Consider the following 20,915-nt stretch of genomic DNA (forward strand, 5'->3'; position numbering starts at 1 on the left):
GGTGGCGTCTTTGTCTCCTTTTTCGGGCGGTTCCCGTTGCCGCCGCTCCAAGCAGAAAAATTTTTTGCCTCAGGAGTGTCCGCCCTGAAGACGGGGCAGTGCGCCTGCGCAAGAGGGTTTGGCGGCGGCTGCCTGCGCCTGTGCATCAAGGCTCGGCGGCGGCCTGCGCCTGCGCGGCGCGGCGCTGCGGAGACCGTTGGCTCATTTGCATGTCCCCGCCTCGCGCGGTGGCGGCGGCGGTTGAGGACCCTGAGGCGGCGGTTGGGGGCGGCTCCGCGTGCGGTGGGCTCGGGGTGAGGCCCGGGCCAGGGCGTTGTCGACGGTTGGGCCCCGGGGTGGGGGCTTTGGGCTGGACCCCGGGAATCCCGAGTCTCCACGATGGCGCCGCGGCCTCGGCCCTTGGCTGCGCGGCGGTCGCGTCGCGTCCGGGTCGGCCTGGGGGCTGTCTGCGGCCTGCCGGGCCCGACGCCCCCTTTTCTTCGTCCTCGGAGGCCGGTAGGAGGCAGGACGTGCCCGAAGGGGTTCATCCGTTCGGTCGTTCATTCATTCAGCCTGAGCCGGGAGAGACCCCTCTGGTGGGGCGATAACGGCGGCGGGGCGCTGAATCCGGCTCTTTGCCATTTTTTCACTGGTTCAGTCCCCACAGCAACCCCCATCATGAGCTGCCCATTCCATAGATGGGGAAGCGGAGGCACGGAAAGTTTAGGTCACTTGAATTGATCCCGGGCCACCTGGCCAGGAGACCCTGCCCTTCGGTAGTAGAGAAAAAGGGGGCCCCGGGAAAAGGGCTGAAGGATAGTAAAAGGGGGTGATGGTTATAAGAAATGACTATAAGGCAGGGGCAGACTTGGGTTGTGAGGCTGGAGGTTTCAAGATGGAAGGGAAATCTTGGTGGGTAAGGACACTGCCACTGGATTGCTCAGTGTTGCTTCTCAGTCTTTTTCTACTCAGTCTTCAGGGTTTTGTCCCCACTTCCAGTGCCCTGTTTGCCAGGTTTCAGTCTGGGCTGGCTGACCTTGGATGGGTCACTTAGCCTGAGTCTCCCTTTTGCATTTTGTGTAATTTCATTCATAATAGGACCCACTTCTTTATTGGGTTCTTGCAAGAAGTAACCGGGATTGTGGGAGTCCCTCCCCTGCAACAGGACCTGGCACAGAATAAGCTCTGTCAGTAGGTCATCATCACTGGTTAGGGATTTCTCCACTCACTCGTTGAGACACCTCCTCAGAGGGGAAGTTAGCTCTCAGAGCCTCTTCGCCATGTCTGTGAAAATAGGAAAATAGAAATGGGAAAGATCACATCTTTCCTAACCACCATTTGCAAGGGTTATGCTCGTACTGCCCTACATTGTTGTGTTTAGTTATGTGTGTTGCTTCATGTAGTCCTTCAGCAACCCCGGAGGTAGGACTCCTTTAATAGAGCTTCTTTTAAAGGACTCTGGGAAAATGGGCTCAGAGATGCAAAAGAAATTGTCCAAGATCAACATCTTGCTCCGTCTTGCTCCTTCTCAGCCAATACTCACCTGTGAGGTTCATGAGGGCAGAGCTCCCCTTAAAATAATCCGGCCTCCCTCTGAAGTACCGTGCCAGATTATGGATTACTGCCTCGTTACTTTGAGGATTAGGTGAAACAGATCAGGCTCTGTGAGCATTAGTTGTCATTCTTAGTGTCTTTCGTTTCCCCTTCTCACTACAGGTCAGAGAAACATGGCAGCAAGGAGAATTGCACAGGAGACTTTGGATGCTGTATTGCAGGAAAAGGCTAACCGATATCATATGGACCCCAGTGGTGAGGCTGTAGGGGAAGCTCTTCAGTTTAAAGCTCAAGGTAAATTAAAGTGCCTGTTTTTTTGGGGGGGATGGAGCGTGTGTTTAGGGTTGGGACAAGACCCCGACCTGCAACTCCTCAGATCCTACCTTCTTATTTGTTAAGGGGAGAGAAAATTTTCTCTTGGTCCACCTGTCATGTCACATCATTATGTAGAAGGAAGTATTGTCATTATCTCGAGGTTCTTCTCCCTGGGCACCTTCCCCCACCTAAAGACGGTTCTTAAATAAACCTCCTGGCTCCATCCCCACTATCGCTACCCAGGTTTGAGCTCTTATCAGTTCTCACCTGGATTATTGCAATAATCTCCTCCTGAAAGGTCTTTCAGCTTCTGGCTTCATTTCCTCAAATCTGCCTTCCCCACAGATCTCTTAATGCCAACCTTGCTGGGCCAAGTCCCTGCTTGGAACCTTGGGGCTCCCCATTTTGGGTTTACATCCTCAGACAAGTGCAGGAGCAGCCAGGTAACTGGTATGTGCAAGACAGGAGGGCCTGGGGGGCCTGTGGAGCTGCTGAATGTAGGCCCTGCCTGAAAACATTCCTTTTGCAAAGTTTTGAAACATCATGCCAGCAGAATTAAAAACGGTGCCCATGGGGCTTCCCTGGTGGCACAGTGGTTGAGAGTCCGCCTGCCGATGCAGGAGACACGGGTTCATGCCCCGGTCCGGGAAGATCCCACATGCCGCGGAGCGGCTGGGCCCGTGAGCCATGGCCGCTGAGCCTGCGCGTCCGGAGCCTGTGCTCCGCAACGGGAGAGGCCACAACAGTGAGAGGCCTGCGTACCGCAAAAAAAAAAAATGGTGCCCACACAGATTGCGGACAACTTGGAGGTCCTTCACAGCACACGAGGCTCCTAGCCCTCATCCCCTGCTTTGGGCCTGTTGTTTCAGTTATACCGTGTGCCTCTCTGTGTTTTGAATCCCTCATCCCAGCTCTGCATGGTTAATTCCCTCAGGCACTAAGACCCAGCTCACAGGTGCCTTCCCCCAGGAGGCTCTAGTAGGCCTGGAGATTGATTTTTCACTGTGTACTTGCTCCTCTGCCATGGGCTGGCCTCCTCCAGGCCTCCTTTGGGCCTGTGCTGTTTGCTGCTGCACCAGCCCTTGAGCCAGCTGAGGTGTAGAGGAGGCTTTCTCAGTGTTGGCTGGATGCGCCTAAGTGCTTGGGGTAGGGATAACTGTTATTATGTGCTTTGGACCTGGAGAAACAGGCTTAGAGGCTGTCTCCAGATTCTGAGTTTTCAAAAATGAGTAGCAGACAAAACTATTCCTGTTACGAAAGATGGGAAGAATTAAGTAGTTAAGAATAGGATGTAAAAAGCCTCTTTGCTGTTTCCTTATCCTTCAGAAGTAACCATATCTGTGGTGTTTTGTGCATCCTTTAATTCTTTTAGCCATATGTGAATCCTGAATACTTAATGTGTTTTTATATATACATACATATACGTGTGTATATGTATGTGCATATATATGTGTATATACATAAACGTGTGTATGTATATGGGTATTTGAATCTTGGTTTACCTTTATCTAGAGACTCAACCACTAATACATATCTTAAGTTACCTCAGGGAAGGTTGGGGGTAGGGGAGACTGTGAACCCAGTAGGGTGCTAGATGGTTCTGGAACCATCTCTTTGTCACAGAGCTGCATGGTCCATCGGTCAGCCTTTCTCTGTGCGCGTGCTCTACTCTGCACTTTTCCAGTGCCTTGTAAACCAAGTCATTGGAAGATCCTGTTGTGTAGAATCCAGCCACTGCTTTACCTCTAGTGCTACCACCCTTACCAGGCCACCAGTAACCATCACTGTCTGGATTATCTTGGCAGACTCCTTGCTGGAACATCCACATCCACTCTTGTCCCTTTGGTCTGTTCCCCACAGCAGCCAGTGAGGTCGTCCCTCTGCTCCAACCCTCCCTCACCCTCCACCCCCATGGCTTTCTGTCTCGTTCATAGTAAACCCCAGAGTCCTGTCAAGGGCCTGACTTGATCTGGTACCCACCCCGTTCTGTTTGCATCTCCTGTCATAATAGTTCCCTAATTTTGCTGCACATTAGAATCATTTGGGGGCTTTTTAAAAACCCTAATGCCCAGGTCAAACCTCATTCTAGTTAATTAAGTCAGGATGCCCCAGGGACTTAAGTGTGCAGCAGAGTTTAGGTTCTGCCTTCTTACCACTTTGCCCCTCTTTCCCTCTGTTCCATTCTGGCCACATTTGTCCCCTCCTCGTCTTACCTCAGGGCTTTGTCCTCACACTCCCTGTGCTTGGTAGGCTTTCCCCACAACTGCCGGTTCTGACCCCCACAGCAGGTCTCTGCTACTCAGATACATTGTTTCAGAGTTGCCCACTTTGACCAGCCTGTCTAAAAATGTCCTTCCCTCCTCACAGTTCCCGCCTGTTTATCTCTTATTGGCACTTCCTTACACCTCAAGGGCTTTTTATGTTTGGCTCCCTCAACTGACAGGTCCAGGAAAGTGGGGTCTTTGTTATCTCCTTTCCCTGTTGTAACTTCAGGGCCTATAACAGTGCCCACATGCAGTAGGTGCTTAGAAAGTACTGGTTGGACAAATAAACTTGGATTTATACAAAGCCCTGGCTTCCTGTGGCCTCTTGGCCCATCACTACTTCCTGGCATCTCTCTCTCCCTTTTCTTACATTTGACTTTTTGACTAGGTAATAGATTCTGATTCAAAAGCTAGAAAGTAAGAAAGGCACTCTGTGCAAAGTCTCCCTGAGGCCCACTGTTCCCATATGCCCATAGTTCACTTCTGTTGCTGGCTTCTTACAGTTTCTTTTTTTTGTTTCTTTTTTTTTTTTTTCTTGGCCACACCACGCTTCTTATGGGATATTAGTTCCCCACCAGGGATTAAACCCAGGTCCTTGGCAGTGAAAGCGTGGAATCCTAACCACTACATTGCCAGGGAATTTCTCTTACAGTTTCTTTATGTACAAATGAGCAAATGCAAACATAGTTTCCTATTTTTCTCATTTCTCCACAGAGGAGGACAAAAGTACACAGTGTTTAGTTTCCATTGTGGCCTCTGTTGTTGTGGCTTGTTTAGCTTCTGTCTTCCCTCCTATCTGCTTCAGTCTCTGTTTTTCCAGGAACTGGTTGGCCTAATGGACCTTTCTGAGGGAGCCTATCAGCCAACTCTGGGTCAGATGCTCAGCCAAGGCCCAGCCAGCTGTGGTGGGTGCAGTGTCAGATATGGCTCCTGCCTCAGTGGCACTGTGGGCCAAGAGTTCCTCATAGGAAGCAGGGGAAGCAGACATCCTCTAGAAAACCCATCTGCTGTGTGATAGAAGTAGAAATACAGAGGTGTTCTGGTCGCAGTAAAGAAGCCCAGGTTACTTGGGGACCAAATACCCTTCCCCGACTCTAAAAGAGGGCTTGTAGAACAGAGCCAGGGCAGGAGAACTGAATGAGTGAGAGGCACTCCTGCCCAGCCTCGATGGACTTTCATCAGGGCAAATGCAGGCCCAGTACTTGTAGGTCTTCTGTTTTTTTTTTTGTTTTTGTTTTTGTTTCTTTTTTTTGCGGTACGCGGGCCTCTCACTGTTGTGGCCTCTCCCGTTGCGGAGCACAGGCTCCAGACGCGCAGGATCAGTGGCCATGGCTCATGGGCCCAGCCGCTCTGCGGCATGTGGGATCTTCCCGGACTGGGGCACGAACCTGTGTCCCCTGCATTGGCAGGCGGACTCTCAACCACTGCGCCACCAGGGAAGCCCTGGTTTTTTTTTTTTTTTTTTTTACTTTTTTTTTTTTTTGCGGTACGCGGGCCTCTCACTGCTGTGGCCTTTCCCGCCGCAGAGCACAGGCTCTGGACGCGCAGGCTCAGTGGCCATGGCTCACGGGCCCAGCCGCTCCGCGGCATGTGGGATCCTCCCGGACCGGGGCATGAACCCGCGTCCCCTGCATTGGCAGGCGGACTCTCAACCACTGCGCCACCAGGGAAGCCCGGTCTTCTGTTTTTATAAGTAGTAAATCTATTTTTAAGTGAAACCACACACGTTTTAAATGTTGGCAACAAATATGAGCTTCTAAAATGCACTCTGACTGATAAAGCACCCCTGCTGGCTGGTGGTCTGTGGATCATCCGTTTGCAGCCTGTGGTCTAAAGTACGTTTGTGTTTCTTTTTGGATTGTTTATTTCAGATCTTCTAAGGACAGTCCCAAGAGCCAGAGCAGATACGTATGATGACATTCATAGCAACAGCAGATACACTCTGGGCGGATCTGTAGCTCATCCTCGAGACACTGGGAGAGAAGGCCTGAGAAGTGATATATTTCCAGGACCTTCCTTCAGATCAAGCAACCCTTCTGTAAGTGACGACAGCTACTTTCGCAAAGAATGTGGTCGGGACCTGGAATTTTCCCACCCTGACTCCCGAGACCAGGTCTTCGGCCACCGTAAATTGGGACATTTCCGTTCTCAGGACTGGAAATTTGCACTCCGTGGCTCTGGGGAACAAGACTTTGGCCATTCAGTTTCTCAAGAATCCTCCTGGTCACAGGAGTATAGTTTTGGTCCTTCTGCATTACTGGGGGACTTTGGCTCCTCCAGGCTGATTGAGAAAGAGTGTTTGGAGAAAGAGAGTCGGGATTACGAAGTGGACCGTCCAGGAGAGGCAGACACTGTGCTCCGGGGCAGCAGCCAAGTCCAGGGCAGAGGCCGAGGTCTAAACATCGTTGACCAGGAGGGTGCCCTCCTAGGAAAGGGGGAGACTCAAGGCCTGCTCACGCCTAAAGGAGGGGTCGGGAAACTTGTCATGCTGAGAAATGTGAGCACAAAAAAGGTACCCACTATAAGTTGTATCACTCCCAAAACTCAGGGCACTAACCAAATTCAGAAAACCACCCCAAGTCCTGATCTGACCCTGGGGACAAACCCAGGGACGGAAGAAGTCCAATTCCCCACTCAGAAAATCCCTTTGGGGCTTAATCTGAAGGATATTCGGCTCCCCAGAAGAAAGATGAGCTTTGATCTGATAGATAAGTCTGATGTTTTTTCGAGGTTTGGGATAGAAATAATCAAATGGGCAGGATTCCACACCATAAAAGATGATGTTAAATTTTCCCAGCTTTTCCAGACTCTCTTTGAACTTGAAACCGAAACCTGTGCTAAAATGCTCGCCTCATTCAAATGCTCCTTAAAACCAGAGCACAGAGATTTTTGCTTTTTTACTATCAAATTTTTAAAGCACTCTGCTTTGAAAACACCCAGAGTTGATAACGAGTTTTTAAACATGCTTTTAGACAAAGGTGCTGTGAAGACCAAAAATTGCTTTTTTGAAATCATAAAGCCCTTTGATAAATACATAATGAGGCTACAAGAGCGGCTGCTGAGGAGTGTCACACCCCTGCTCATGGCCTGCAATGCCTACGAGCTGAGTGTCAAGATGAAGACCCTCAGTAACCCCCTGGACTTGGCTATTGCCCTGGAGACCACCAATTCTCTCTGCCGGAAGTCTTTAGCTCTTTTGGGACAGACGTTCTCCTTGGCCTCTTCTTTCCGGCAAGAGAAAATCTTAGAAGCCGTCGGCCTCCAAGATATAGCTCCCTCTCCTGCCGCATTTCCAAACTTTGAGGACTCTACTCTGTTTGGGAGAGAGTACATCGATCACCTGAAGGCCTGGCTGGTCAGCAGTGGTTGTCCACTCCAGGTCAAGAAAGCCGAACCCGAGCCAACCCGAGATCAGGAGAAAACGGTTCCTCCTACCAAACCTGAAATTCAGGCTAAGGCTCTGAGTGGTCTGAGTGATGGTAAGGAAAGCAGCAAAAGTTTCTATTTGTTGCGATTTGCTTGCTTTTCATGTTTTCTTGTAATGTCTCTCATTCTCTTTGATATTTGTACATAAAACTCCTTTAGCCAGTTGGAAACAAATCAGAATTTTAGTAGTTAACTCACAATGACCCAGTATACATGCCTGCCATTCATTCTGTAAGCATGCATTAGGAATCTTTTGTCTGTTACAGAAGTCCTTAGACTTTCTGGGTCACAGACTCCTTTGGGAATCTGATGAAAAGCTGTGGTCCTTGCCAGGGAAAATACATATATGTTTGTACACAGTGTTGCACTTTCTGGGGTGTTTGTGTCATCCTGCAGCCAAGTTTTAAGAAGGCTTGTTCCAACAGCACCCCTTCTCTACCCGCGCCCCCGCCAAGTTATTACTAGAAGGGAGAGTAAATGCTGGGCACAGGCTCTTAAGAATTCCCCAGGCTTCTAAGGGAAAGAAGTCACAAAACCCAGCCCCTCCTTTACTGGGATTAAGGGGGCTATAGGAGAGGCCCCAGCTCAGCTCAGCATGGGGAGTCAGGAAGGCCATGTTTGAGCTGTTTTGAGGGATGCGTGGTGGAGGCACCTTTTCACCTGCTCGCTTTTCTAGACTAGCTAAAGGTTGAGAGATCACTTAGGTATACCTGGTAACCTGCAGTTAACGAGTTGGCTTACTGGGGAGGGGAAAGACCTAGAAGAAGGTAATAGAAATAGAAATGACTGGCTGGTGTCCCTTGTCCCTCCCCCTTTGCTCTCAGGATGGACGTTCTTACAACCCAGACATCCCAGAGGTCATGAGCACACATAGTGGCCATGTGGCCATTTAGGAAGTCCCCTTTCCCTCTGATACAGTTTTCAGCTTCCATTGCCCCAGCCAAGTTGGGAAGTCTCATTTGTCCCTGAGTCTCTTCAATCCTCTCCACCCTCATGGAGCCCTGACTGTGACAGGCACTGGGTAGGTCACTCCACGGATGGACGGCCACACCTACTCCCAGAGAGAGAGCCTTCCAGTAGTGGGCTCCGGGCTGAAGCAGGACCTCTCCCCACATCCCCCAAAGCAGTGGGGTGGAAAGTCAGTATAACAGCGATACTGAAGAACTGTAAGGACAAAAAAGTCCCCCATAACCTAAAGTTGCCTGCCACCGTTCCCTGGTTGTGCTGCTATGCAGGCATGCCTGTAGCTGCAGTCTTGCTGTACTGAAAACACTACAATCTGCTCTTTTACAGGATTATCAAAGGCTCTTTTCTGTGTTTCTGTGGCATTTGCAGCATCATGGCTAAATGTGAATTTACCTCACCTCTCCCTTGATGTTGGACTCATGGTGCCTTTTACTAGAGGCTTCTGAGGCTGAGCAGAGCTCGGTTCCCATGAGATTGGCATCTGCAAAGCATTGGCTCCTTTTCTGGTCAGCAGGTAGACAGCACCAGCGCCCACGTCTTATGGGGCGCTGCCCTGCCATTACTTCAGTACTGTTAGAAATGCTGGGATGACATCTTTGGTTGCATTTATTATTGCTGTTATTTTCGTTAAAAATGTTTTTGAATCCTCCCTTAAAGGAGATACTCACAGAATGATTGCTGGGCCAAAAGTAGGACCCACTTTCTGGCCCTTACTATGGTCATCTTCTCTAGAGATGGTTGCAGTGATGCACAGATTTCATTGTCTTTGAAAGCTTCTGACTTTGAATCTCTTATTCTTTTGTAAAATCATATAAAACTAGCAGTTCTATAAAATAAGAGCCAACAACAAAAAAAGGGAAAGTAATTTCAGAGGGGAAATGACAGGACAATTGAAGGATTGACTCATCCTGTGTTAAGAACTGACATTGATGTTTAAAATACCATTCCACAGAGCAAACTGGAAAACCTCTAGTTTAGGGGTGATTTTTATTGAATGAATGAACAAATAGACCATTTGTGCTATTAAAACTAGCAAATATCAGAAAACTAAACAATCTTAGTGTGTAAGGACATAATGCTCTTCTGCGTTGCTAGTGGCATTGTAAATTACAAGTCATTGGAGAAAATTCACACTTTAAGAAATCTTTTCTTTTCATACGTTCAGCAGATATTTTCTGTGAACACCTACCTTGGAACTACTGACTTTTTTTGTTTGCGGTATGTGGGCCTCTCACTGTTGTGGCCTCTCCCATTGCGGAGCACAGGCTCCGGACGCGCAGGCTCAGCGGCCATGGCTCACGGGCCCAGCCGCTCTGCGGCATGTGGGATCTTCCCGGACCGGGGCACGAACCTGCGTCCCCTGCATCGGCAGGCGGACTCTCAACCACTGCACCACCAGGGAAGCCCTACTGACTTTTTAAATTGGGAAATTTTTCTTTGTAAATTTATGTATATGTTTTATGATTACAAAACACATGTGTGTTTAACTTTTATAGATAAAGCAAACACACAAAATGAAATCCCTGATAAATCTACCACCCATAGATGACCGCTGTTAACTTTCTGGTATATTTCCTTCTAATTTTTTTCTGTGTGTCTGTATTTATGTATCTCTTTTCCTTTTTTTCGTATTGCAACTCACAGTTTAGATATACTTTTTACATATTTTATACCTAGATACATTTTATGTCTTTTGTGCTCCCCTTAATATTGTGAACATTCAAGTTAAGATGTATGCAAAAAGTGGTTTGGAGTTGCTACACACCATTTTCTCCTATAGAATATGTATATATATTGCTCTGTACAGTCATCGTAAGTTTGTGACTATTTCTCTCCTAGCGATTATGCTGTTATAGCTTTTGAGAGGATATTTTGCATATTGGTTTCGAGAATAACAGGCCCCTTTCCTCTTTTCAATGCTGGTCTGTCATGAACGAGGATTTCAGTTCCTGGTGCCTGCTTAGGCTCCATCCTAAGCCTTCAGTTCTGTCTTGGTCTTCCCAGGACCCATGTGGTCCAGTGTGTTTCTCAGAAAAGCCCTTCTGTGTGTTCCAGAGGTCCCCCAGCGAGCAGACCACAAGGTGGTGGACACCATTGACCAGCTGGTTACACGTATTGTTGGAGGCAGCCTGTCTCCCAAAGAAAGAACTCTTCTCAAGGAGGACCCTGCTTACTGGTAGGTCTTTAAATGTTGCTCTTCAGAATTCCTCTCATTAAGTACATGGCAATGTTTTTGTTGCTCTGATGATGTCCAGAGAAGAGGGTGAGATGTTTATTTTGTGCTGTGGTGTAGTCAGTGGGAAGAGCATGAGGGTGGGTCAGGTTCATGTGGGTTCAAGCTCCAGCCTGCTGCTTACCTGCCATGTGGCCTTCTCTTATCTGGACATGGAGCACTTTGTCCCTGCTGTGCTGGTTTGAGGATGAGGTGAGAGGTGTATGCAAAGAGTGAGTGTAAGATAAGGAATATATCTCAGCAGTTGTTTGTGATTTATTGCTACTGTTTGTTAAACTTTTTCCTTTTGCCTTATTGCCTCTTCACTTGAATAGAACTTTTTAAAATTAAGGTTTTCACCGTAAATACAGTATTTGCTCATTAGAGAAGGTAAAGAAGAACAGAAAATTGGGCAAAGCCACCTGTGTGCTTACTGGCATTCACTGGCATTTTTGGGTATTTGCTTCCAGTCTTTCTGCTCATTGCAAGCTGTTTGGTTTTTAACACAGTTGTGATTATGCTGTGATATACCCTACTCCTTTTAGATAACACAGGAAAATGCTCGTATTCCCTACTTTTTGTAAACATTTCAGATGGCTATGTTTACCAGTTCGCAGAGTAGGTGATCAGTTTATCTAGCCATTCCTCTCTTGTTGGATTTTTAGAATATTTTTGATTGTACACTATTTTTAATTTTTTCTGTGAATAGCTTAATGCGTCACATTTTTGTGTGTGTTTAGGATTATCTCTAGATTAGATTGCTGGAAGTGGAAAGGTTTTATACTTCGTTAACTTTTTAAAAAATGATCAAAGTGGCATATGCCCTTTGTAAAAACAGAGAAAAGTAAAGAGGCAAAGATGGAGTTACTCAGAGCTCTCCCACTTTTCCCCCACAGTGTGTGCTCTGTAGTTGTGTCCTGTGTTTTTTTTGTTTTTTTTGCAGTATGTGGGCCTCTTACTGTTGTGGCCTCTCCCATTGCGGAGCACAGGCTCCGGACACGCAGGCCCAGTGGCCATGGCCCACGGGCCCAGCCGCTCTGCGGCACTTGGGATCCTCCCGGACCGGGGCAGGAACCCGCATCCCCTGCATCGGCAGGCGGACCCTCAACCACTGCGCCACCAGGAAAGCCCGTGTCCTGTGTTTTAAACTTAACATAATTGTCCTTATTATCAATGAACGCATACTATTCCTTCTTACACAGTATACTACACTCAACCATTGCCCATTGGTGGATTCTTAGATTCTAATAACGTTATGATGAATGTTGTTTTGCTTTTATTTATGTCTACATTTCTGGCAGTTTATTACGGTAATATCTGGGAGTAAAATTGCTAGTTTAAAAGGAAAGCTCATTTTAGAGGCTTTTGATCTGTGTCAGTGTTTCTCAACTGCAGCATTATTATTATTATTTTTTTTTTTTAAAGAAGATGTTGGGGGTAGGAGTTTATTAATTAATTTATTTATTTTTGCTGTGTTGGGTCTTCATTTCTGTGCGAGGGCTTTCTCTAGTTGTGGCAAGTGGTGACCACTCTTCATCACAGTGCGCGGGCCTCTCACTATCGTGGCCTCTCTTGTTGCGGAGCACAGGCTCCAGATGCGCAGGCTCAGTAGTTGTGGCTCACAGGCCTAGTTGCTCCGCGGCATGTAGGATCCTCCCAGACCAGGGCTCGAACCCATGTCCCCTGCATTAGCAGGCAGATTCTCAACCACTGCACCACCAGGGAAGCCCAACTGCAGCATTATTGATGTTTGAAGCTGGATAATTCTCTGCAGGGGGACTGTCCTGGGCATCCTTGGCCTCCACTCACTAGATGCCAGTAGAAGCCTCCATACCAGCCAAAAATACCTTCAGACATTGCTCAGTGTCCCCTGGGGGACAAGTTGTCCCTGGTGGAGACCACTGATCTTTATCATCAGGTTATTTTCCGTGATTGACACCCTCACTGCTACTCCATACATGTGCCATGCCCTCACATGAGTGTTTTGACTTAAAGATAATTTCATAGTGTGATGTTTTACCTTATATTCTTTAGTTAATTAAAGAGATTATGTGTTTACTCATAGGATTTCTAGTTGTAGTTCCTCTTTTTTGAGTGGTCTGTTCAGGTCTGGTATAGTCAATGTTGTATCCATACCAAACTCTCTATTTTTGCTGTTGTACTTACTAAAGATGCTTGAAAGGTGTAAATTTCTGGGTAATGGCACCAGGGCTTTGGTCCAAACCAGCACGATTTTTCAGGAGAAGAGCTGGAAATTGTTATGGTTTTATTTTTACAGATTTTTTTTTTTTTTTTTTTGGCTGCACTGGGTCTGTGTTGCTGCACTCAGTCTTTCTCTAGTTGTGGCGAGCGGGGCTACTCTTTGTTGTGGTGCGTGGGCTTCTCATTGCGGTGGCTTCTCTTGTTGCAGAGCACGGGCTCTAGGTGCGTGGGCTTCAGTAGTTGCAGCACACAGGCCCTAGAGCGCGCAGGCTTCAGTAGTTGCAGTGCTTGAGCTCAGAAGTTGGGGCTCGTGGACTGTAGTGTGCATGCTCAGTAGTTGTGGCTCACGGGCTTAGATGCTCCGTGGCATGTGGGATCTTCCCGGACCAGGGCTTGAACCCGTGTTCCCTGCATTTGGCAGGTGGATTCTTAACCACTGAGCCACCAGGGAAATCCTTTACAGAATTCTTGAATTCATCTATATTATGTTCCTGTGTTGAATAAGATAGGCATGTAACTTAAAAGGTAAAAAAAAAAAAAAAAAGAAAAGAAACTCAGTAACCTAATTGCCCCAATATCATTTATTGAATACTTTTTATTTAGCAAATACTTTTGCTTTCTGTGCACTTGGTATCATTCTAAGCACTTTACTGCTTTAAGCATTAGCTGGCCGAACCCTCATAAACCTTTTGAGTTAGGTATGTTGTCATCCTGATTTTACAGACAGAAAACTTGAGGCTCAAAAGAGACCTCTTGCCTCAAGGAGGCACAGCTAGTAAAAGACAGAGCTGAGATTCACATTCTGGCTCTGTGGTCTCAACCAGCGCTCATACTGAAGGAAGGAGGCTAGATAGCCTCAGATTGACAGATGAAAGCAGAGACCAAATCCTCTGGGTAAGATGTCATCTAGACTTGGAAGACCCAGGGGCAATTTCCAGGTGATTGCCGAGGTGATTGGGCTGGAGGGAAGGGGGACCCTGAGAGGACTAGGAGCATGCCTCTCTGCCACATGACCGCTGCACACTACCCAGCAGGTTCATGATCTCTGACAGTCAGGGGTGGCGGAAGGAAGCATAGCCAGAGCTGGGCGTATGTGTGGCGGTGGGAGGGGGTTGCAAATCAGAAATGAATATTGAGCTCTAAACCAAGTATTTGAGGGAAACTGGCAGCATGAAAGAGGGCCACCCAACCCAGCAGATCTGGCACCTAAGAAGTTACTAGAAGGAAAAGAAGATTGTCTACAAGTACAAATGTGTAATTAATAGTCTTGGGTGGATAATAGCATATTGTATCCATGAAATAGGAACTGCTTGTTATGGAAAAGAACCAATTAAGGATCTTGGAATTGACAAATGTGATTGTTGAAATGATCTCAGTGGTCGGCTGATAGAATTGACCTGGATGAAGAACAGATTAGGGAGCTGGACTCAGAGACTTGATCACCTGTGACTTCCTTCAGAAAGAATTACCCAGAGACTGTAAGAGGAAAGAGTGTGCAAAAAACAGTGTTAAAGAACTAGTAAACACATGAAAGAATGCTCAACATCATTAATCATTAGAGAAATGCAAATCAAAACTACAGTGAGATATCATCTCACACCAGTCAGAATGGCCATCATCAAAAAATCTAGAAACAATAAATGCTGGAGAGGGTGTGGAGAAAAGGGAACACTCTTGCACTGCTGGTGGGAATGTGAATTGGTACAGCCACTATGGAGAACGGTATGGAGGTTCCTTAAAAAACTACAAATAGAACTACCATATGACCCAGCAATCCCACTACTGGGCATATACCCTGAGAAAACCATAATTCAAAAAGAGTCATGTACCAAAATGTTCATTGCAGCTCTATTTACAATAGCCCGGAGATGGAAACAACCTAAGTGTCCATCATCGGATGAATGGATAAAGAAGATGTGGCACATATATACAATGGAATATTACTCAGCCATAAAAAGAAACGAAATTGAGCTATTTGCAATGAGGTGGATGGACCTTGAGTCTGTCATACAGAGTGAAGTAAGTCAGAAGGAGAAAGACAAATACCATATGCTAACACATATATGTGGAATTTAAGAAAAAAAAATGTCATGAAGAACCTAGGGGTAATATAGGAATAAAGACACAGACCTACTAGAGAATGGACTTGAGGATATGGGGGGGGAAAGGTAAGCTGTGACAAAGCGAGAGTGGCATGGACATATATACACTACCAAACGTAAAATAGATAGCTAGTGGGAAGCAGCCGCATAGCACGGGGAGATAAGCTTGGTGCTTTGTGACCACCTAGAGGGGTGGGATAGGGAGGGTGGGAGGGAGGGAGACGCAAGAGGGAAGAGATATGGGAACATATGTATATGTATAACTGATTCACTTTTTTATAAAGCAGAAACTAACACACCATTGTAAAGCAATTATACTCCAATAAGATGTAAAAAAAAAAAAAAAACTAGTAAACAGGTTTTTGGTGTGTATATTTGAATTCTTAAGTTAAAGTAGTACTTGTATGTGATTTACCAAAAAAATGAAGTAAACACAAATGGCAAAATGTTTCTGCCATGATATCGATGGCAGAAACCATGGCTGTGTCTATGTGGCATGCAGGATCTTAGTTCCCTGACCAGGGATTGAACCTGTGCCCCCTACAGTGGAAGTGCAGAGTCTTAACCACTGTATGGCCAGGGAAGTCCCCAGTTCCACTCCTTGGAGACAGTTGCTTTTAGTTCATTAAACTACTTTTAACAGTTAGTTCTGTATCTCTAGAGATGATAAGCCTATGTTGCTCTTTTTTGTTTTGTTTTGTTTTTTATGACCATACTGCAGGTTTCGTGGGATCTTAGTTCCTCAGCCAGGAATCGAACCCGGGCCCCGAAAGTGAAAGCACCGAGTCCTAACCACTGGACCACCAGGGAATTCCCCAAAGCATTTTCCTTATAATGAAAAGTGTATAATTCAATCCTCACAGCAACATGATGAAGTAGCTTATTATTATCATCTGTCTCATCTTACAGATGGAGAAACTGAGGCACAGAAAGATTCAGTAAATCTCACAGCTAATAAGTGGCTACACTGGGATTTGAACTATGCTCTTGATGTTATGCTCCACTAGAACTAAGGGAGATGGGTTTGTGACATGTCCTCACACAGCATGCACTTGGCATTAGAACCGACTAGGGGAAAGGGACTTACATCTTGGGTATCCAGGTCACCTGGGCACTGACTCCACTTTCTGCCCTGGATTAGGGGCTGCGTTTGACTTGAGAACTGGAGCTTCTGTGTTGGTCAACCTTCCCTTATGTGGCAACCCTTGCTTGTTAGGGTGCAATCTTGCAGGATGCTGCTGTTGGCCCAGCAGAGTGTCCAAGGCAGCAGAGGAGCCAGCACACAGGCTGTTTCCTCAGATCCAGCCAGACCTTGACTGTGCAGTGAGCATCAACAGGAGCTTCATTCATATGGAGCTGCCCACCAGGGACATGCCACATCACACGGTGCTGCCAGCGTTCTGCTGTGCGCTGCCACCTCACAGCCAATCAGCTTCTGTTATTGGTAATTGGGAACCTCATCTAATATATGATCTCAATGTCAAGCAGTCCAAAAGCCCCATGAAATATTGCCACACTCACCAAACAGTACTCGTTCTTTAACACAAACTGAGATTGAACGTTCACAAAAGCCTTGTTATGAATGAGGTCGTGGAGAAAATTACAGAATATCCCAGGAAAGGAAAATCACGTGGGCCACACTGTGCAATGCATAGAAGTTGAAACCAGCAACAGCCAAAATAAAACAGGCTTCTAAATAACTTTTGTATGAAAGAGAATTAGAATTGGAATTAGAAACTCTTCAGAAGGAAGTAGCAGGGAGAGCATTGCATATAGAATGCAGCCGTTAACAGCGGTTGGGAGAAAGGTGCGACCTTGTGTGTGTATCAGAAATAAAGAGTGAAGGTAAGCATTCAACTCATGAAGCAAGAAAGAAATGGTGCAAAAAGCCCAGAGACTACAAGGAAAGGATTAATAGAGATGAAAGAAAGTGCTAATGAAATGGTCAACAAAGTAAATAATGTGACCTTCCCCTCCTAACCCAGTCATTCCCCTTTCTAACCCATTCCTTGAGCAAATCCTTAAGTTTGCTTTATATTCTTTCAACCTATGTGAAAAAAACAAATATACGTGGATGTCATGTACACAAAGCAGTTTCATATGATATGTATCAGTGTTGGTCGTCTTCTCTAGTTTGCTCTCCATGGGCTGTATTACGGATCTCTTTCTATGTCAGTACATGTAACTCAAACTCCTCCTTTCTGTACTGTTCTCATTAAGACTCTGGCACGTGATTTCACAGCAGTGGCACACTGGCCTTAATGATGTAGTTAACAGGTCGCTGAGTGCCCACCATTTGAAGGGCGTCATCTCCTGAAAGTGATGTCCAGGAGCAACACCTGCCACTCCCTGACAGCAGAGCACTTCCGTGGTTTCAGGGTAACTGGTTTGTGTTGTGAGGCCACCAGGGGCGGGGAGCTCCTTCATGGCTGCTGATGACGGAAATTGAGGAGGAATCGACCAGTGTTCGGTCAAAGCTCCTGGTCACCCTGTGGTCACTCTGAGCAGGACAGATGACCAGGGCCCAGCTCTGGGTCTTTGGTGGAGCTGGGCAGAGCCTCTCCAACAGCAGGGAGGCCACCAAGTAGAAAGGGTTTGCAGAAGTGTATTTACAGTGACAATTTGGTTATGCTGGTGTATTCACAAATGTTCTGCTATTCCTGTTTTGTTATATAGGTTTTTATCTGATGACAGTAGTCTGGAGTATAAATATTATAAGCTGAAGCTGGCAGAAATGCAGCGGATGAGCCAGACCTTGCCAGGAGCAGATCAGAAGCCGATGGCGGCAGCGTGTGCAGTCCGGGCCATGCTATATGCCCGGGCGGCCCGGAGCCTCAAGAAGAGGCTCCTACCAGGGCGGCGGCGGGGGCTGCTTCGAGCTCAAGGACTCCGGGGCTGGAAAGTGAGGAGAGCGACCACCGGGACCCAGACCCTCCTCTCCTCAGGCACCAGGCTGAAACACCATGGCCGGCAGGCTCCAGGCTCCTTGCAGCGAAAGCCGCCCCAACCAGATGGAAATGATGCTGCCAAGGACTGCCCACCAGACCCACCCGGACCCTCACCTCGGGACCCCAGCCCAGAAGCCTCAGGCCCATCTCCCAAGCCAGCAGGAGTGGATGTCTCCGAAGCCCCTCAGACCTCTTCTCCCTGCCTGTCTACTGATGGTGGGTGCTCACTCCTGTCCCCCTCCTCTGGGCCCCAGCCCCAATGCTCATCTATCCCCAGGGGTCTCTGCAGAGACAGGTGGCTTCAGTGGGCTGGGCTGGGCAGCAGGCAGCAGCAAAAGGGACCTGGCCAGGATGGCACACACACGGGCACTCTCTCTCCTCTTGCTTCCTCAAGGGGCTGGCCCTAGACTCCTGCTGCACCCTTCCTCTTATCCTGAGTGTGGAGCTGACACGAGGTGCTGCCTGGTGACTCTGTGCTTCCCTGCAAGGTCCTCCTGCTGGCCAGCAGGGTGTGCCATGTGCCCGTGCTTAGGGCTTTGAGCTCCTTGATCCATTTCTCTCTATTCTTGCCCGTTACATGTTCCATAAGGCTGCCCATGTTCTCGTTCTGCTTCCTCTTTCCCGCTAAGGTCTCTGTTTCCTTCCTTAGAGTTAGTTGAACTGCAGTTTCTTTTGTTTCTCCCAGCCATTACCTTCTCCTGCTGCAACAGGCCTGCCCTCTGGCCAGTGCTTCCCACTCAGCACTAGGTGGGAATGGAGAGGGAAAAAAATCTACACAACTGCTACATTTCTCTAGCTGTTGCTACATAACAAGCCAATCCAAACTGTGGCTTCAAACAGGAGGCATCCAATGTTGCTTCGAGTCAGCTGGGCTGGGCCTGCAAACTGTCTGCAGGCAGCAGCCAGTTGTCTGGAACTGTCAGCTGAGGTGATAGGGGTAGTGGGCTACATGCCTGTCACCCACCAGCAGTTCACCTGACAGTCGGGTTTGGCTATCCAGGAGAGGCAGAGGAGGTGCTTGAGCCCTCACAGGCCTGGACTCCACATTTCTGTCACATTCTTAGCCAGCAAGAGTTCCAGGGCCAGCCCCAATTCAAGGGGAATAAAGAGAGTCCACCTCTGCTGGACAGAACTGCAGAGTCACATGGCAAAGGGCAAGGGTACAGTGAGGGGCCGTCTTTGTAATCAGTCTCCACAACCCCACGATGTTCACATGGGAATTGGCAGCTCAGAACCAATACATGACAGTTGCTTTATTTTGTAGTTGATATGAAGACAATGGAGACTGCAGAGAAACTGGCCAAATTTGTTGCTCAGGTGGGACCAGAGATTGAACAATTCAGCATAGAAAACAGCATTGACAACCCCGACCTTTGGTATGTACCCATCACACCCCTTTAATCTGAGGCCATGAGTGTCCTGAGAGCCCACAGGAGTTCACCCCATGGGTGTCCTGAGAGCCCACAGTGGGTCGCCCTGGGATAAATCACGACTTCACTTCTGCTGAGCTCAGGGCTGTTAGGGAGCATCTGTTTTGGGTTGTTGGGAGACCTGCCCTCATCTGGGGCATCAGGAAAAGCCTCCCCGGGAGGGAAGTTTAAGCTGGATCTGAAGGTTCAGTGGGCGTTGGCCAGGGGAAGGGGGAGAGAATGCCCTGGCCAAGGGACTTATAGTTTCCCCAGGACCTTTGCAGAGGCAAAGAGGAGAGTGTGTCCTCGCCCATGAGTCTGAGGAGGAGGAGGGCACTGTCCCTGGTCATGCTGGCTACTCTGGGCAGGATGAGAATGTGCTGGTCATGTAGCATGTTGGTGGGTTTTGGTCCAGATGTGAGCAGCAAGCACTTTCACGCAGTGATGGCGTGGCACCCTTGTGCCAGGAGGGGGCACCATTATCCTCTCCATTCTTCAGATGGCGTAATCATTCAACACTACACAGCCCAGAGGCCACAGAACCAGAGCCCCACTCTGCCTGCGGGGTGCAGATTCTCCTTCAAGGAGAGGCTGCCTGAGGGCCATGTGTTCCCAGTACTGAGCCGTAACCCGGCTGGGCTCCCCTTGGAGTGTGGGGTTCCCACGCTGTGTGGATCGTGTCCTATTGCCAGCTAGGGGTTCCGGGCCCTCACCCTGCTCCCAACATGCTAGAGAGTCGCGCCTCCGCTTAGTTAAGAATACAGGGCTTCCCTGGTGGCGCAGTGGTTGGGAGTCCGCCTGCCGATGCAGGGGACATGGGTTCGTGCCCCAGTCCGGGAGGATCCCACGTGCCGCAGAGCGGCTGGGCCCGTGAGCCATGGCCGCTGAGCCTGCGCGTCCGGAGCCTGTGCTCCGCAACGGGAGAGGCCACAACATTGAGAGGCCCACGTACCGCAAAAAAAAAAAAAAAAAAAAAAGAATACAGTTAAGGGTTCTCTGTTGGCACAGTGGTTGAGAGTCCGCCTGCCGATGCAGGGGACACGGGTTCGCGCCCCGGTCCGGGAAGATCCCACATGCCGCAGAGCGGCTGGGCCCGTGAGCCATGGCCGCTGAGCCTGCGCGTACGGAGCCTGTGCTCTGCAACAGGAGAGGCCACAACAGTGAGAGGTCTGCGTAACGCAAAAAAAAAAAGAATACAGTTAAAAACTTTACATTTCCTGGAGCATTTCTGGGACCCAGTAGTGGCTAAGCGCACACTTCTAGTTTGGCCTTACACACAATCTCTTTGTGTTTGTGGTGAGAATTTTTAGGTATCTTCCAGAAGGGGATTGTTGAATCATAGTTCAATGCAAACTAAGTTTTGTTAGTGCAAATTCTCCTCCCTGAGGGCCACTCTCCTAGGAGTGTCATGAGTGCCTGTCCCCACCCCCCACCTTTTGGCATGCCTTTGAGCCAGTGGGATTGGTGAGGAATTTCTAATTTTCTCAGTGAAGTTTTAGTTTGCATTTTTCTTATGAGTGAAATTGAACCTCTTTTCA

At 48.1% G+C, this 20,915-nt stretch overlaps 1 protein-coding gene across 6 annotated transcripts in view; it reads left to right on the forward strand.

Moving 5' to 3' along the window:
* SUGP2 (SURP and G-patch domain containing 2) overlaps positions 1-20,915 on the forward strand; it is a 32,805-nt gene that overhangs the window by 156 nt on the left and 11,734 nt on the right. For 5 of the 6 annotated variants that reach the window (XR_014294181.1, XR_014294182.1, XR_014294183.1 and 2 more), the window contains exons 1-6: positions 191-293; positions 1,696-1,827; positions 5,984-7,591; positions 10,560-10,680; positions 17,697-18,184; positions 19,233-19,344. Coding sequence is in view for 3 of the 6 variants with exons in the window: in XM_082622511.1 (XP_082478637.1) it covers positions 1,707-1,827; positions 5,984-7,591; positions 10,560-10,680; positions 17,697-18,184; positions 19,233-19,344 (2,450 nt within the window). In the remaining 3 variants the exon portion in view is untranslated. Of the gene's footprint in view, positions 1-190; positions 294-1,695; positions 1,828-5,983; positions 7,592-10,559; positions 10,681-17,696; positions 18,185-19,232; positions 19,345-20,915 lie in introns of those variants that run through there. The other variant, XM_082622513.1, reaches the window with a different exon arrangement.

This window comes from Mesoplodon mirus (genome assembly GCF_964341445.2).
Source record: "Mesoplodon mirus genome assembly, chromosome: 5".
NCBI lineage: Eukaryota > Metazoa > Chordata > Mammalia > Artiodactyla > Ziphiidae > Mesoplodon > Mesoplodon mirus.